An 18,243-nucleotide genomic window follows, 5' to 3' on the forward strand; every position below is an offset into this window, starting at 1 on the left:
AACAGAACGTAACGGAACCGCGCCTGCACACCCTGCGGCGGTATCCAAGAGAGAGACACGAAGCGAAGGATATTGTGGAACAGTGTAAACGAGATCAAGCACAAAGGAGAACCAGTAGGAGTCGTGCCGTGAGACCGAGGCAACATCCTACTGAGGCGCGTAGCCGGTGGCCGGAACACCGAGGGAGTAACTGACTTTAGGCCTTACTTCAGACTCCGCTGGACAGTTAATCATAGGTTGGCTGTCTACCTTACTACACCTACGAAGACATAGGGGGCAACAGTGGGAGAGGGGCGTCTCTAGGGTCCCGGAAGACCTCCAAGCCTTCCCGTCATACGGGTGCGTCCTAGCCATAACACCTGGGGGACGTTAAACTAGAAACATCTGGAACCAAAGAGAGAGAGAGCTGTAGAGAACGAACGAATGAGAACAGCAGTTGTGAGGACTATTCCGAATGCTCAGCTGGGTAGGACTACAACACACAGGCGCTAGTGGTAGGCAACGATTTCCATCTGTGAAGGAAACTCTGGATGTGCCCATCGGACCGGCCGGTCTCTGATAGCCCTGTTAAGCGTACTCTGGATTGAGGATCCTGAAGTCTTCAGTAAAGAGACTGCAACCTTGTGTCCTCGTTATTGACTGCACCTCACACCATCACCATCTGCCTTACTGGGAAGCCCTGGGGACATACTTCACCTGTGGGAAGGTATACCATCCGGCTGCCATTCCATCACCCCCAGTGGACCCCACAGCAGCGTCGGTCACCCTGACCGAACACCACAGGTGGCGTCATGAACCCCTGACAGACTGTATCCCCCCCCCTTTACTGGACGCCCCTTAGCAGGGTCGCGGACCAGGTCTAGCCACCGTGACCACCGAGAACTCGTGGCCCTGTGTCTGGGGGCGCTCCAGGTATATTATCACTTCTTGGCTACGTCTTACCTGTATGTTCTAGGACTGTATCGCGTTGTCACTATTATAGCGGTATATTATCACTTCTGGGCTACGTGTTACCTGTATGTTCTAGGTTATTATTTGCGGTTATCACTATAATAATAATTATTATTCTCGCCTTCTCGTCTGTCTTAGGCTGCCGTCACACTATCAGTATTTTACATCAGTATTTCTCAGCCAAAACCAGGAGTGGGTGATAAATGCAGAAGTGGTGAATATGTTTCTATTATACTTTTCCTGTATTTGTTCCACTCCTGGTTTTGGATACAAATACTGATGTAAAATACTGACCAAATACTGCTAGTGTGACGGCAGTCTTATAATAAGTTTCTTTTGTCTCTAGTTTCCGCTTCTGAAGTTGTGTCCTGGATCCTACCAGAGCTGACGGATGGGGATGAGATCGGCTTTGACCCTTTCCTCTTTTCTATCAGTATGTGGTCACTTTCTTAAGGTGAAGCTTTCTGACATTACAAGTACTGATCACTAGGGTTGAGCGACTTTTACTTTTTTAGGGTCGAGTCGGGTTTCGCGAAACCCGACTATCTCTAAAGTCGAGCCGAGTGAAATCGGCCAATTATGGCGAAAAGTCGGGGATCGACCGAAACACGAAACCCAATGCAAAGTCAATGGGAAATCTATCCTTTTTCTCTCTCTCTCTCTCGCTCTCCCCTCCGTCCCTGAACAGAAAAGCTGGTGTTACACATTGCAAATCGCTACAGCGCACAAGCGACAAGATGGCGATAGACGTCCACGCCCCTAAGACCTATGTCATCACTCTGCCCACGCTCCTTCATTGGCTGAAAAAATGGCGCCAAGCGCGTCATACGAAACGCGACTTTGGCGCGAAAGTCGCGTACCGCATGGCCGACCCCACACAGGGATCGGGTCGGGTGTCATGAAACCCGACTTTGCCAAAAGTCGGCGACTTTTGAAAATGAACGATCCGTTTCGCTCAACCCTACTGATCACAATGGGGACCGGACTGTGGCAGACAAGTCAGTGCAGCGTGTAGAGGCAGTCTCTCGTACTGTTCAGCACATGTGCAGATGACGCGACTTTAGCTTCCGGTGTAGATCTAAATCTATCTATAGGTAGAACACGATCACGGATTTCCATAAAGTCTCACCAAATCCCGAAACATTGTAGATTTAGCTAAAAGGCGGTTGTGGATTCCGCCTGATCGGCAATTTTTGCCGTCTGGTTGAGTTATTTCTCTACATCTTCCCCATTGAGTTACACTGGATCCTGTATATTGTGGCCACTTAGAGAAGACGATGGATCCTCGGTAAGGAACCTGATGACCTGATCTCGTCTCTCCTAGATGACTGGCAATCGTACAACGATTTACTCGAGGATTCCGGGAAGATTCTCCGCTCCATACCCAGTAATCTGGTGGACGAGGTGTGGGGGAGCCAGCGCCCCGCTCTGCCCGGCAATGACATCTACTCCATCCCCAGTGGGTTTGTAGGTAAGGAGAGAACGTTGTGCCGCCACAATGTAACATTTCCCACATAGACACCGGTGCAGAGAGGACTGATATCAAAGGAAACAGTCAGCATGGATACAAAGTGACTCCGACCTGTCACCTGGTGCTCAATGGCGGGGCGGTGCGAAATCATTGTATCACCGTAAGGTCAGTATTTGTAAGCCAAAATCAGGAGAGCAATATATAATAGAAACTCATCACGACTCTGTATTATCACCCTCCTGGTTACAAATACTGAAGGTGTGAACGTGGCCTTAGGTCGGATCCCTTCTCTCTACCCCTTGTGGTCAGGACACCTTGGGACTGCATGTGACAGTGGTCCGGTCCCCGTCCATCTCAGGCCATATGTATCTCCAGCAATGAAACCATTGCAACCAGCAACAGTAGAGCAAGACACGTAAAAATGTGGAGAGTGACAAGCCAGGCATGTGAGAGCGAGGAGACTTATAGGCCATGCACGCTCCTCTTGGAAATTAAATATGCAAATTGTCTTGTTAGACAGAGAGAGGACATGAACTCTAGCGCCGCCTATTGGAAGTAGTGATCCTACTACAAGTCACTATTGACCCTTTACAAGAAACTATAAATCTGACGATGAAGAAAGCGAGCGAATAGTTGGGCAGATGACGATTCACTTCCCATAATGCAGCAGACAATGTGCCGCCATACCGTGCCCGCTCACTTTACTATGTCCATGGTGAATCCTATCCCGTGTGTCTGTACGATGGCAGATAGAGGAGGGGGCCATGAATCCGGTGGGTGGGTTTGGTATTGGGGTCTACACTCAATGTCCTGTCTGCAATCTCCTCGCTTTATTCACTGATTTTTGCAGATTTCCCCCATTTCACGGCCTTTTCCATTCTTTTCCAGGCAGCACCTGGCAGGAAAAAGTGACCGATATCCGGAAACAAATGGAACAACATTCCCAGAAGCCGACGGCGGTCCTGCTGTCAGCGCTGGAGGAGACTGCATGTAAGGGCCGCCATCAGCAGAGGAAATGCTCGCACCCTCCCATCATGGAGGCGATGGGGTCACGGCGGGGAGAGGGAGGCGATGGGGTCATTCAGGGTCTCGGTTGGGTTTTTGGACCTCTGCTTCCTCTATGACTCATGTTTCATGACCTAATAGATTCTTCTAGGGCTGTTCCCAAATCAGTCCCATTAAATAATAACCAGAAGCCTCCAAAACAGGACAGTGTGGACCTGAGAACTCCCGCACCCGGGAAGGGTCCGGCAATCAATGATCCATCATTACCTATTGGCCTCACCGCAGAAGACATCGTGGGGTCTCTAGTTCCTGCTGACCGGGGCGGAATTACCGTCCAGTCGCCTCCTTACACAGCGCACGTCCCATCTCCTCGCTGCCCCCCGCACACAGGTCACAGGAGCTGTGGATGTAGCAGAGCTGAATTTGCTTTGTGCACGGTGATAAGTCAGTGAAGGAACCGTCCACTGCAACTAATATTCTATACCAGGGTTTCACATTCTTTCCAGATTGCAGTCGCTGAATGGAAACTTTCTTGATTATTCAAGCGCCAATCCATTTCTGGGCCAAATCATTGATTCCACATGATTTTCTGTCGGTTATTATAGTGATTATTTTTTTTATTTGAGCATAATTCACCATATAATTTGCTCCGGCTTTTAGTTTATCACATTGTTCTTTGTACTTTTTTGTTATCCAGATGTTTTAGTCTAATTCATCATTTTTGAGTTTTAGAAAGTTAAAAAAAATACCGTATATATACTCGAGTATAAGCCGACCCGAGTATAAGCCAAAGCCCCTGACTTTGCAACAAATAACTGAGAAAACTTAATGACTCGAGTATCAGCCTAGGGTGGAAAATGCAGCAGCTACCGGTAAATGTCAAAAATAAAAATAGATACCGATAAAAGTAAAATTAATTGAGACCTCAATAGGTTAAGTGTTTTTGAATATCCATATTGAATCAGGAGCCCCATATAATGCTCCATACAAAATACGCCCCATATAATGCTCCATAATGTTTATGATGGGCCCCAAAAGATGCTCCATAGAATAATATTGTCATGGTTAGGACATGGTTAATGTCCTGCTCTCATAGGGTTAATCTTGTTGGCCTCTCTTTCAAGATGGGGTATTTATGCTCGCTCCCAGCTGGGGTTCCTTGTCAGATATACATTCTGTTTAGGTTTGTGTGTCTGACTCCTGGAGTGTATGTTCGGTCTGCACTGTGTTTAGCTTGCTTTCCGTGCGTTTCTCTGTTTGCTATTCTGGACTTCTGACCTCTGGTTTTGCTTCTGACTATCCTCTGCCTCGTCCCTTTGGTACCTCTGGCCCAGATCTCTGATTGTTTGGTATTTCTTTAAGTATTTATCCATTCTCTGTTCCCCGGCATCTGGCTCTGCCCCCTGACCTCCTCCCACTCTGTCACATGTATAAGGTCCTGTGGGTGACCAGGTTAGTACCTGGCATTTAGCTCGGCTCCATGGCTGCTGTGTGCAGCTCTGTCTGCAGCATTAACCTACCCATGACAAATATGCCCCATATAATGCTCCATAAAGGTTGATGGCCCCATAACATGCTCCATAGAATAATATGCCCCTTATGCTGCTGCTGCTGCGATTAAAAAAAAAAAATGACATACTCACCTCTCATCGCTGGGGGCCTGAGCAGGCGGGGAGACTATGGGGGCCAGGTGCTGGTGTCGCCGCTGGCTCAGGCCCCAAGCACTTGTGATATTCACCTGTCCCCGTTCCACCGCTGCGCGCCGCTGTGCCTTCCAGCTCTCTGCAGTGACTGTTCAGGTAGAGGGCGGTGCGCACTAACCACGTCATCGCGCCCTTTGACCTGAACGTCACAGCCGGAGGACGCAGAAGACACAGCGGCGCCCGGCGGTGAAACGGGGACAGGTGAATATTGCATGGCTCACCCTCCCCCTTCATACTCACCCTCCTGGTGCGGTCTCTACACTTCCCTGCTTCTCCATTGTCCCAGGGCGGCAGCTTGTTCCTGTGTGTAGCGGTTACTGGTACCGCTCATTAAGGTGATGAATATGCGCTCCACGCCTATGGGAGTGGAGTCGCGTGCATATTCATTACTTTAATGAGTGGTACCAGTGACCGCTGAGCACAGGAAGAGTTGCGGGCGCCAGAGACTATCGGAGAAGCAGGGATGTGCAGAGACCGCGGCAGGAGGGTGAGTATGATGTGACAGCCGCCGGCTCCTGCTGCTCCCCCTCCCCCGCCGACCCCCTGGGACAATGACTCGAGTATAAACCGAAAAGGGGGGCACTTTCAGCCTTAAAAAAATGGGCTGAAAATCTCAGCTTATACTTGAGTATATACGGTAATCCAGTGTCCAAAAAGTCAAAAGGTCTCTCCTGTTATTATACAGCTGTAGATGAAGCTGATTGGAAGGATTGCACCACTTATACTCAAACATCGTGTGAACTTTATAATTAATTTGATACAAAATTCACCAGCACAAAAAAAGACAAAACACAAATTTTATGAATCTGTGCCATAATATATACAGAAGACGTGATAACATGGCGAGACTGTGAGATGAGACTAATTGGCGGAAAAATAGTTTCCAGACTTTATTAGAATACATTAGTGGAATCTCGCCCCAGATGTTGTACCCAGTGACAAACTCAGCTCTGCTACAACTGTATGTGCCGCATGATCCTGCAGATCCCTAAAAACCAAAGGTTCACATTCAGCAGTGATACATTGTTTATCTCCTATACATCTATGTTCTGGTTTTCTGCAGACCCCCGACACTCCCGGCACTCGGTGCAGAATGTTATGTCACCCGCTCTTTTCTCTTTCCCGCAGGGCTTTTCAACCTCCGCGGACAGGATATTCCGTACAATCCGTTCTTCTATTCGTACTCCCTGCTGACTGTCGACTCCATCAGGTAGTGAAGCCGCGATAATCGCGGGAAGTCAGAGAAGGAGACGGCCGGAGATCAGTCGCATCATCTGTGGAATTTCACATCTGACTTATTGATATATTTTTTTGGAGGGAAATAAATAAATCAGAAATCGACCTTTTTTTTAAAAAAAAACATCAAAACTAAGTAAAAACCACCGAATGCAGAGCAGTATTTTTCCCAGAACACGTATGTGTGAGAGCGTCCTCTAGGGATGTCACATTACGACGTACGTGGCTTTCTGATACATTTTCTTGCGATCGCTCAGACATTTCAGTATCTCTATCTGCTGTCAGTGAATAGAGACCTTTACAAACAGATGAATACGTTGTTATGACCTATTGCGGCTGACACATGTGCAGGACTCGTCACAATGTATCACATCGCTCTTCCGCGTAGGCTCGGGGCGAGTTCTCCGTAAATAAACAGCAGTTTGATATTCACTGACAGCAATCGGTGATCTTGAAAATTGTGATAATTGGAAAGACAAAGTCTATTAGGAAGATGGAGAATGTTTATTAGTGATTATGGAACATGATCTATAGATGGACAGTCCCTGACGGGTCCCGGACCCTCCGGACACATGAGTTTCTCCTGCTTCTTGCAGATTATTCGTGAATGACAGCCGGATCCCTGCAGACGTTCACACCTACTTACTTACTAATTGCTCGGCCTCGATGTGCGTTCAGATCCTGGACTATGATAAAGTGCGTGAAACGGTGACAGATTACGTGAAAGGGAACGACGTGAAAGTCTGGATCGGATCGAGTTACACCAACTATGGAGTCTATGAAGTTATCCCCAAGGTAAATGCCAGAAAACTGAGAAATCCATAAAATCAGCCTCTCCAACATCCACGAGCGTCAGTGACCACGGACGCCGCTAATAAACCTAATTCAGACCCTTTGGCACGGCCCGGAGATTTCTACCAAACTCCATTCAAATCAATGGCCCATGTCCGTCATTAGCAGATGTAGCGAGGGCTCCGCTCAGAATGGAAATTACTACAAATGTTTAGAGACACGTTTCCAACCTTACAATGTATCTTTTTTCCAGAGTAAACTTGTGTCTGAGAATTATTCTCCCGTCATGATGACAAAAGCTGTGAAAACGGAGAAGGAGCAGGAATTATTAAAGCAATGTCACGTAAGTAAAATCCGCGTCTGTGGGAGAATTACTGTGTGACTCGTACAATAGGCCGGCCGTGGAGGATAATCGCCACCCGGAGCTGCGCTCGTCACTGGCGTCCTGATAATCAGAAGAGCGACACATCCCGGGAGATGCGCTCAATGTCTAGCTGCCAGACTTGAGGGATTCCTGCTCCCCTGTCTCTAAGTAGCACATATTCAGGAGCAGCAGCGTGAGGACGTTATGTCATAGTACTGAGCAGTGTAGATGTGAATCTAGCACTCCAGTGAGGGTAAACACGTACTAGAAAGCTAAAACTTTACACAGTGGTATTGAGCCGTGTAGATGCAAATCAAGCACTATGGTGAGCGTAAAACTTACTAGAAAGCTGAAACATTACACAGTGGTATTGAGCAGTGTAGATGCAAATCCATCAGTGGGGTGAGATAAAACATGCATCAGAAAGCAGCAGCATGGAGGACATTATAAAGCACAGTGCTAAACTGTATCGCTATCAATCTTGATTGTACTGACATAAAACACTTTCTACAGGGGAATATCAGCTTGGAGGACATTACATGGTAATGAGCAGGGTAGATGTGAATCCAGCTCTGAAGTAAAATAAAACATTTAGAAGCATCAGAATTGAGGACATTATACAGCCGGACTGAGCAGTGTAGCTGTTAATGCAGCTCTGTTGTGAGATAAAACACTTACACAGACAACTGTGCTGTTGCTTTCTAGTATCTCTCTGATGTTGCCTCTCACTTTGCACTCTCCCTCTCCATAGACTTTAATAGGCAGCTGTAATCTGATCCCTCAATGAGCTGGCTGCCTGTACTAGTAGAAGAAATATTAATGGGTGGTAAAAGCGGTAGTAGTATCAGAAAGTAGATGAATTTCAGCTGTATTTCAGAGTGAATAAGGAGTCTAGGAGGCGGGATGAGTGGAGAAGTGGCTCATAAGTGGAGAAAAACGTAGATTACTCTGATAATGTGTATTACAAAGTTTTCTTGAACAATTGATTTGTTGAAAATGTTTTGAAATGACAGAAACCATTTATGGTAATTCTAGACTTTTTTGTATTACTTGTTATTAATATCTTTAGATCCGTGACGCTGTGGCGGTCGTCGAATACTTATTGTGGCTGGAGAACAACGTGCCAAAAGGCACGGTGACCGAGATAAGTGGAGCGAATAAGGTGGACGGGCTGCGAGCGTAAGTGTCCCGATAATTAGGGAGGAGCGTCACTGATCACATGATGCGAAGGCTGCACTCTAATAGGAGAGAATGGGAAACGTCCTGCGACAGGCGACGTGCCGCGGGTGCTACTGAGAACCAGCGCTGCGCCGACAGACAACCGCAAATCCCTGCACGCAGCTCTGCCGCGTCATCTGCTCCTCGGGAAGAAGCCGACGCTCAGACGGCACATGTGGAAAACACCGCACACAAAGAACATAAATAATGTCATTTTCTACATTGTAGGAAGCAAGATCATTTTAAAGGACCCAGTTTTGGAACGATTTCCGCTGGAGGCCTCAACGCCGCTCTGCCGCACTACAGGTAACAGCAGACGCATGCAATAGTGACAGATCAATTGTGAATCTTTTATCGGAAAATGTATAAAATAGTATTTTATTTATGGGGGTCCACATAGAAGCGAAGCACTGATCAGACAGTGGGGTCACAAGGATGGAGACCCATCAGGATGTGCTCAGTTACTCCCCTAGTACCGCCATATGCTGCTGTACCGGCATATAGACCCCATCAGGCACTGCGCCTCTGTGATGGCCGCGTCCTGTCTTCCGGGAGGTTCCTGTTTAGCATCTGATTAAATCATTAATAAAATCCTGATGTCAGAAATCGTCTTCATGTTTTTCAGACCAAAGAATGAAACCGACCGCAAACTCAGTGCAAAAGAGATGTATCTGGTGGACTCCGGGGGGCAATACTAGTGAGTACTCGCCACGGGGCAGGAGACTGCTGGGGTCACACAACGGGGGGCTCCACCATGTCGGGACGGAAGTCAGGAGCCGGACTGGGGAAACGTGTTAGGCCACGTTCACACTATCAGTATGTGGTCAGTATTTTACAAAACCAGGAGAGGAACAGAGGAAAAGTCCAATAAAAACACATCAACTTCTGTATTTATAACACACTGCTGGTTACAAATACTGAAATACAGTTACAGAAGAAGAAGTAAGCAGGCTCCTTGCATCTTCTCGCCCGACCACTTGCACCAGTGACCCCATTCCGTCACATTTCCTCCAGTCCCTTTCCCCGGCTGTCACCTCTCACCTAACAAAAATATTCAACCTTTCCCTCACTTCCGGTATTTTTCCCTCCTCATTTAAGCATGCCATCATACATCCATTACTTAAAAAACCATCCCTCGACCAAAACTGTGCCGCTAATTATAGACCTGTCTCTAATCTTCCCTTCATCTCTAAACTCCTCGAACGCCTGGTCCACTCCCGTCTTACCCGCTATCTCTCAGATAACTCTCTTCTCGACCCTCTTCAATCTGGCTTCCGCTCTTTACACTCTACTGAAACTGCCCTCACTAAAGTCTCTAATGACCTACTAACAGCTAAATCTAATGGTCACTACTCCATGCTAATTCTCTTGGATCTCTCTGCAGCATTTGATACTGTGGATCATCAGCTCCTCCTCACTATGCTCCGCTCCATCGGCCTCAAGGACACCGTTCTCTCCTGGTTCTCCTCCTATCTCTCTGACCGATCCTTCACTGTATGTTTTGGTTCCTCCTCCTCTCACCTTCCCCTTACTGTTGGGGTTCCTCAAGGATCAGTCCTAGGCCCCCTCCTCTTCTCTTTGTATACTGCCCCTATTGGACAAACAATCAGTAGATTTGGCTTCCAGTACCATCTCTATGCTGACGACACCCAACTACACACTTCTTCTCCTGATCTCACGCCTGCCTTATTAGAAAACACCAGTGATTGTCTTACCGCTGTCTCTAGCATCATGTCCTCCCTCTATCTGAAACTAAACCTGTCAAAAACTGAACTCCTCGTGTTCTCTCCCTCTACTAACCTACCTTTGCCTGACATTGCCATCTCCGTGTGCGGTTCCACCATTACTCCAAAGCAACATGCCCGCTGCCTTGGGGTCATCCTTGATTCTGACCTTTCATTCACCCCCTACATCCGATCACTGGCTCGCTCTTCTTACCTGCATCTCAAAAACATTTCTAGAATTCGCCCTTTTCTTACTTTCGACTCTGCAAAAACTCTTACTGTTTCACTTATTCATTCTCGTCTGGACTATTGTAACTCTCTACTAATCGGCCTCCCTCTTACCAAACTCTCCCCGCTCCAATCTGTCCTGAATGCTGCTGCCAGGATCATATTCCTCACCAACCGTTACACCGATGCCTCTACCTTGTGCCAGTCATTACACTGGTTACCCATCCACTCAAGAATCCAGTACAAAACTACTACCCTCATCCACAAAGCACTCCATGGCTCAGCACCACCCTACATCTCCTCTCTGGTCTCAGTCTACCACCCTACCCGTGCCCTCCGCTCCGCTGATGACCTCAGGTTAGCATCCTCAATAATCAGAACCTCCCACTCCCGTCTCCAAGACTTTACACGTGCTGCGCCGATTCTTTGGAATGCACTACCTAGGATAATACGATTAATCCCCAATCCCCACAGTTTTAAGCGTGCCCTAAAAACTCATTTGTTCAGACTGGCCTACCGCCTCAATGCATTAACCTAACGATCCCTGTGTGGCCTATATTAAAAAAAAAAAAAATTAATTAACTGGTTCATGCAGCTTTACATGAACACCCAAGCCTTACACTATGGCTGGTCCGAATAACTATAGCAATTGTTACCATCCACCTCTCGTGTCTCCCCTTTTCCTCATAGTTTGTAAGCTTACGAGCAGGGCCCTCACTCCTCTTGATATCTGTTTTGAACTGTATTTCTGTTATGCTGTAATGTCTATTGTATGAATACACATATATGTAGAACAATAACCGTATAGTGTGCATTTACCAAAATACCAAACCTATAACATAATGCACAACTCATAGAGACATAGTAAACGTAATTTTATTAATCATAAAAAAATCACATAACATAAATAAACGGGAAAAGCAAAACCAGGTGGAAAGAAGGTACGGGATACCACAGAGACCAAAGTAAAATAAAATAATATAACAAGCCACAAATAGTTCCAACATTAGTATCCACAGAATGTAAAAATACCAGTTTTGTCTGTAGCGGGATATCCAACTATCACATAAATAATTGTAGTGCCACAAGGTGTACTGTTCCAGAGAACTTTAAAAGTGCCAGAGTAATAATAAATATAGGAAGGGATATAAATAAGGCACCATATAAAATACATACGCTATGTGCACAAATTAATATAGCAAAATATAAATCATTTATATGACAACATAGCATAGATATTGCACATTAAGTCCGTCTGGCAGTAAAGGGAAACTCCTTGTATAGCAATATAATGCAGATCGTGGCACAATGTAATCGCTAATGCAGCAGCACAATGTGCTCTCAGTTCACCTAGACCCCATAAATCAGACAATAAAGTAGCTGCATAAATCAGTGGAATACTTAACTGTATGGGTGGTCCCGTGATGGCCCGCACCAGCCCGACGCGCGTTTCGCCTGAGCTTATAATTTGTAAAGCGCTGCGGAATATGTTGGCGCTATATAAATAAAAATTATTATTATTATTATTATTATTATTACTGATGTAAAATACTGACCAAATACTGATGGTGTGAATGCAGCTTTAGTGGTAGGAAATACAAAACTAATTGTAGTTGCAGGAAAAGTAGTAATAATTGTATCATTAGAAGTTATAATTAGTAGCTGTAATGATAGTAGTATCATTAGTAGGAATAATAGTAATAGTCCGTTATTAAACAATGATAACTTGTACGGGTAACTAGTAATTATAGGAGTAGTATTAGTAGTAATAATAATCGCAACAATAGTAACATCAGAAATCACAACAATACAAATAATAGTTGTAAGGGGTGCATTATGTCCTTGCATTTCTTACTCATCCCGGTACCGTATGTCATGTTTAACTGTTGCTGTTATGTATTTTACTTTCAAATAGGGAAAGCGTAGTACTCACTTATAGCCACAAGATGGGGTACGTCATAGTGAAGGAAATAGCACTGTAGATAGTTAACGGTTAATACTTAGGAGGAGTCACTGTGGGTAAGTTAGGGGGACTTCCTTGTTGTAGGCAGTTGGGACCAGGGAGCCCATAACATCCAGCATGGCTATAGCCCTGGGGACGGCGATGTTTAACGGTAAGCCCAGCCATCCAGGGCCAGGGAGGAAGACTACAGTAGTGACAGCAGGAGTAGCAGTGACAGTCAGTGAAAAAAACTGGAGCTTCGTGGGGGACACAGCAGTAGAGACGGGCAGGTCGCTCATCATGTGGAGCATTGCTTCGTGGGCTGATGCCCTCATGTCCGGGGCGAAACGGACGAGGGAATTCTCAACTGATGTGGAGCTAAACAGGGAGGATGCTGAGGAGCCGTATGATACGGTCCGACCCGGGAGCTTGCTTAGTGACAAAGGGAAGAGAACATGAAAAGAGAAAGATATGTACTGCTTGAAACGTGATGTCAATGCTGAAACAGAACTGGATGTGCTGTGTCCTGAAGTCAATAAAGTTGTTCAGTTGAAAGTTGTAAAGGACTGTGTCTCAATTCATGCGAAACCGATTACAAAGCGTCTCTTGCAACAGAGAAGAGACCCTGACGGTGCTGAACCTGGAATCGCAGGTATGATGAATAATGGACACTGTATATATGTGATGGGAGGCAAGGGCCCTGATTATACCGCAATCCTCGGCTATGACTACGGTCCTGGCTCCCTCTCACACACAGTCACAATAGTAATAATTATAGTAACATCAGCAGCAGAGTCGCCGCTCGTACCTGTAATTCCAGCACTAACATTAGTAATTCTAGTCTCAGCCGTCGTGCTGATAGTAATGGTGGAACCTGACACTCAGTATTAACATTCACTCTGTAAAGCTCTTATTGTCCATCTGGTTTTCAGTGATGGGACCACAGACATCACCAGGACGGTGCACTGGGGGACGCCGTCGGACTTTGAAAAGGTGACATGTTTGTTCTTAGTGAGAATAACCACAGCGAGGATTCCGGAAAGAATCGGGCGACACCGTCCGGTCCTAGAGATTATGTGATCGTCTTTATGTGATGACAATGTTTCCTCCTGTCACACTATAAAGTCTGAGGCTAAGAGCTCGTACCCATCACCGTAAAAAAAAATTGAGGCCTGGAAAAGTGGGACGAGGGTCATACAATTTTCTTGCGAGTATAATGCGATTTTTCGCACCTAGCATCCGAATGACATCCGATTTATATGCGAATGTGATCTGACTGCAATGCAATTTTAGCATCAGCTTTTACATAAAGTAATTCTCTGTCGTTTACACATCGTTTTCAAAGGAAATATTCTTCAAGATAGATATATATAGAAGGATACAGAAGCATAGATATAAACATGTCACATAATATATAATTAGTACGGTGTGTGTGCATCTTACTGTACATGTATTTTATTAATAAAAAAAAAATTATGAAAAAAAATGGCGAAGGATCCCCCGAGATTTTATTAACCAGCAGAGGGAAAGCAGACAGCTGGGGGCTGACGTTTGTAGTTTGGGAAGGGGGTAATATCTACGGAGCTTCCCAGGCTATTAATATCAGCTCACAGCTGTATACTTTACTGGTTATTAAAATGAGACCCCCCCAAAAAAAATAATTACGTAGGGTCCCCCTATAATTAATAACCAGCAAAGGCTAGGCAGACAGTGAAGCAACCCGTGATGGAAAACGCTCCAAACTGGTCAATCAGAAAGCTTCAGAAATCATAACTATTCCAAAATTACAACAAAATCTCGCAGATTCAGGAGCATTTTTCTTCTAGAAACCTCATCATTGTTGACTGCCTCAAAAAAAGAAACCTCCGTGTGCACATGGCCTTAGATAAGCTGGAGACCTTGATTCCTACAGTTGGAGGACACCGAATTCTGACTTCTGTTGTATGTCTGTCCTGTAGGAGGCCTATACACGCGTCCTAATGGGGAATATCGAGCTGAGCAGACTGGTGTTCCCACCTCGCACTGCCGGTATCTTCATTAAATTACTCTCCGTGTGTTTTGTTACCATTGTCATCCTGATTTCCGGAGGATCTCACTGCTACAATGACTCTTTCTTATTTGCAGGCAGAGCCATTGAATCGATAGCCAGACAAGCCCTATGGGAGGTGGGATTGAACTTTGGCCACGGCACCGGACACGGGATTGGAAACTTCTTTGCTGTCCATGAATGTAAGTGGGAGGAGCAGTTAGGATATATTCACATGTAGCGTTTTTATGCTTTTTTTTTTGTGAGACGACGGCTGAAATTCTTTGCATTTTAATGATTTTTTTTTGCATAGCTTTTGATGTATTTTTTGGCTGCGTTTTTTTTTTGACTGTCTCAAAGGGGGAAAAAACTGCAGTAAAAACACTGAACGAATATTGTTTTTCATAAAAACACATCGCAAGTCATAAAACGCAAAGAAAAGTTATGTTCCTTTATCATTATTTTGCTGTTGGTGTAAAACACTTTTTTTCTGCATTCTTTCTTTTTTTTTTTAAAAAGATGGTAAAATGCATAATAAACGCTCTATGTGAACAAGTCGTTCTTGGTATTTAGTTTGTTACTTTGTATAGTATTTATATTGTTAGTTATGCATTAATTACTGTTGCGATTCGTGCTCCGTCCTATTCGCTACAATGTTCTTATTTCTCCATATTCCTGGATATTTTAGGGCCGGTCGGACTGCAGACCAACAACATCCCTCTGACTAAAGGCATGTTCACATCTATCGGTGAGTCCGGCCTCTGACCGCCGACGTTTCCTGCAGGTGATTCCTCTTCGTCCTGGATATATCCGGGGGTCCGGTGCTCGGCACGCTATGATACACTCCTCAACACTGAAGTAGCCGCACCAAGGACGAGCCGCGAGGCCAGGCAGGATGAAGCCGGTGTCGCCAACATCTGCAAATAATCACACGTTACAGTATCTCGCTCCAATCTGTGACAAGTGGGAGGAGCATAAGAGCCGGAGAGAAAGCACATTTTTTATCCACATGAAATCTGTAAATTTGCCCCCGTCCTATGGGGAGATCGTGCGCTGCCTCCGGTCCTCTATGTGCCGTCATCGCCACTTGTCACAGACTGAGAGGGACAGAAGCCGGAGAGATCCGGTTATCAGTCCGGCAGATCGCAGCGTCGGCCCAGATGTCTGCCCCGATCAACATTACGTGTCCCAGATGTTTGGTGAATAATGACAAAGCAGGTGCACAGAGGCGAAACGTCTGGGTACAAGAATGCTGCGCTGTGATCCTCTGTGCTCCCAGTGATATTAGACGTTACTGGCCGAGCCCGAGGCGTCAGGGTCTACACAATGCGTCAACAGCGTTTGCACAACATCGTGGCTATAACCTGGACATCCGGCTGCAGCTGCTCCATTCACTTCAGCTTTTAAAGGCCTCCATGTGCCGAGCAAGATGGCAATGGAGGCTGGAATGGAGGTCCGTCCTCTTCAGAGACAGGTCTCACTTGGTGATTGGTCTGGAGACCACATGGGCAACGCCACGAAGAAGCCTTCACAAGGGAACGTCACACTGGTTCTACTCCCGGGATTATGGTGTAGGGGGGGTCATAGTTTCCGATAGTCGGACCCCTCTAGTCTTCATTCCAGGTAACAAAAAACTCGGGATACATTGATTTAGTTATGGAACTACTGGTGCGGCCATTTCCCCAAACTGTCCCAAGAGTCATGTTCATCACGACTATATCAGGTCTCATATTTCTCCCACTACTGTGAGGCGCCTGTGTGGCCTAAACCTGCTCCCACGGCTGCAGCATCTCCAGACTTATCTCCTCGAGCATATCGGGGACACCATTGGTCGGTCACCGTGGTCGGCACTGTTACACTGGGGTGCGGTGGCTGGCACTGTTACACTGGGGCTCTGTGGCCGGCACTGTTACACTGGGGCGCGGTGGCCGGCACTGTTACACTGGGGCGCGGTGGCCGGCACTGTTACACTGGGGCGCGGTGGCCGGCACTGTTACACTGGGGCGCGGTGGCCGGCACTGTTACACTGGGGCGCGGTGGCCGGCACTGTTACACTGGGGTGCGGTGGCTGGCACTGTTACACTGGGGCGCGGTGGCCGGCACTGTTACACTGGGGCGCTGTGGCCGGCACTGTTACACTGGGGCGCTGTGGCCGGCACTGTTACACTGGGGCGCTGTGGCCGGCACTGTTACACTGGGGCGCGGTGGCTGGCACTGTTACACTGGGGCTCTGTGGCCGGCACTGTTACACTGGGGCGCGGTGGCCGGCACTGTTACACTGGGGCGCGGTGGCCGGCACTGTTACACTGGGGCGCGGTGGCCGGCACTGTTACACTGGGGCGCGGTGGCCGGCACTGTTACACTGGGGTGCGGTGGCTGGCACTGTTACACTGGGGCGCGGTGGCCGGCACTGTTACACTGGGGCACGGTGGCCGACACTGTTACACTGGGGCACCGTGGCCGGCACTGTTACACTGGAGCACCTTGGCCGACACTGTTACACTGGGGCACCGTGGCCGGCACTGTTACACTGGGGCGCTGTGGCCGGCACTGTTACACTGGGGCACCGTGGCCGGCACTGTTACACTGGGGCGCTGTGGCCGGCACTGTTACACTGGGGCACTGTGGCCGGCACTGTTACACTGGGGCGCGGTGGCCGGCACTGTTACACTGGGGCGCTGTGGCCGGCACTGTTACACTGGGGCGCTGTGGCCGGCACTGTTACACTGGGGCACCGTGGCCGGCACTGTTACACTGGGGCACCGTGGCCGGCACTGTTACACTGGGGCGCCGTGGCCGACACTGTTACACTGGGGCACCGTGGCCGGCACTGTTACACTGGGGCGCTGTGGCCGGCACTGTTACACTGGGGCACTGTGGCCGGCACTGTTACACTGGGGCGCGGTGGCCGGCACTGTTACACTGGGGCGCTGTGGCCGGCACTGTTACACTGGGGCGCTGTGGCCGGCACTGTTACACTGGGGCGCTGTGGCTGGCACTGTTACACTGGGGCACTGTGGCTGGCACTGTTACACTGGGGCACTGTGGCTGGCACTGTTACACTGGGGCACTGTGGCCGGCACTGTTACACTGGGGCGCGGTGGCCGGCACTGTTACACTGGAGCACCGTGGCTGACACTGTTACACTGGGGCGCGGAGGCCGGCACTGTTACACTGGGGCGCTGTGGCCGGCACTGTTACACTGGGGCGCGGAGGCCGGCACTGTTACACTGGGGCGCGGTGGCCGGCACTGTTACACTGGGGCGCGGTGGCCGGCACTGTTACACTGGGGCGCTGTGGCCGGCACTGTTACACTGGGGCGCCTTGGATGGCACTGTTACACTGGGGCGCTATGGCCGGCACTGTTACACTGGGGCGCGGTGGCCGGCACTGTTACACTGGAGCACCGTGGCTGACACTGTTACACTGGGGCGCGGAGGCCGGCACTGTTACACTGGGGCGCTGTGGCCGGCACTGTTACACTGGGGCGCGGTGGCCGGCACTGTTACACTGGGGCGCTGTGGCCGGCACTGTTACACTGGAGCACCGTGGCTGACACTGTTACACTGGGGCGCGGAGGCCG

General features: G+C 48.1%; 1 protein-coding gene across 1 annotated transcript in view; it reads left to right on the top strand.

Moving 5' to 3' along the window:
• The window catches only part of XPNPEP2 (X-prolyl aminopeptidase 2), a 110,100-nt gene that overhangs the window by 73,601 nt on the left and 18,256 nt on the right, over nt 1–18,243 (top strand). The window contains exons 6-18 of the mRNA XM_069746091.1: nt 1,298–1,384; nt 2,276–2,422; nt 3,311–3,412; nt 6,259–6,340; nt 6,963–7,161; nt 7,412–7,501; nt 8,592–8,701; nt 8,969–9,046; nt 9,366–9,437; nt 13,567–13,627; nt 14,593–14,662; nt 14,759–14,863; nt 15,349–15,408. Of these exons, the coding sequence (XP_069602192.1) occupies nt 1,298–1,384; nt 2,276–2,422; nt 3,311–3,412; nt 6,259–6,340; nt 6,963–7,161; nt 7,412–7,501; nt 8,592–8,701; nt 8,969–9,046; nt 9,366–9,437; nt 13,567–13,627; nt 14,593–14,662; nt 14,759–14,863; nt 15,349–15,408 (1,263 nt within the window). The remainder of the gene's footprint in view (nt 1–1,297; nt 1,385–2,275; nt 2,423–3,310; nt 3,413–6,258; nt 6,341–6,962; nt 7,162–7,411; nt 7,502–8,591; nt 8,702–8,968; nt 9,047–9,365; nt 9,438–13,566; nt 13,628–14,592; nt 14,663–14,758; nt 14,864–15,348; nt 15,409–18,243) is intronic.

This window comes from Ranitomeya imitator, chromosome 2 (assembly GCF_032444005.1).
Source record: "Ranitomeya imitator isolate aRanImi1 chromosome 2, aRanImi1.pri, whole genome shotgun sequence".
Lineage (NCBI taxonomy): Eukaryota > Metazoa > Chordata > Amphibia > Anura > Dendrobatidae > Ranitomeya > Ranitomeya imitator.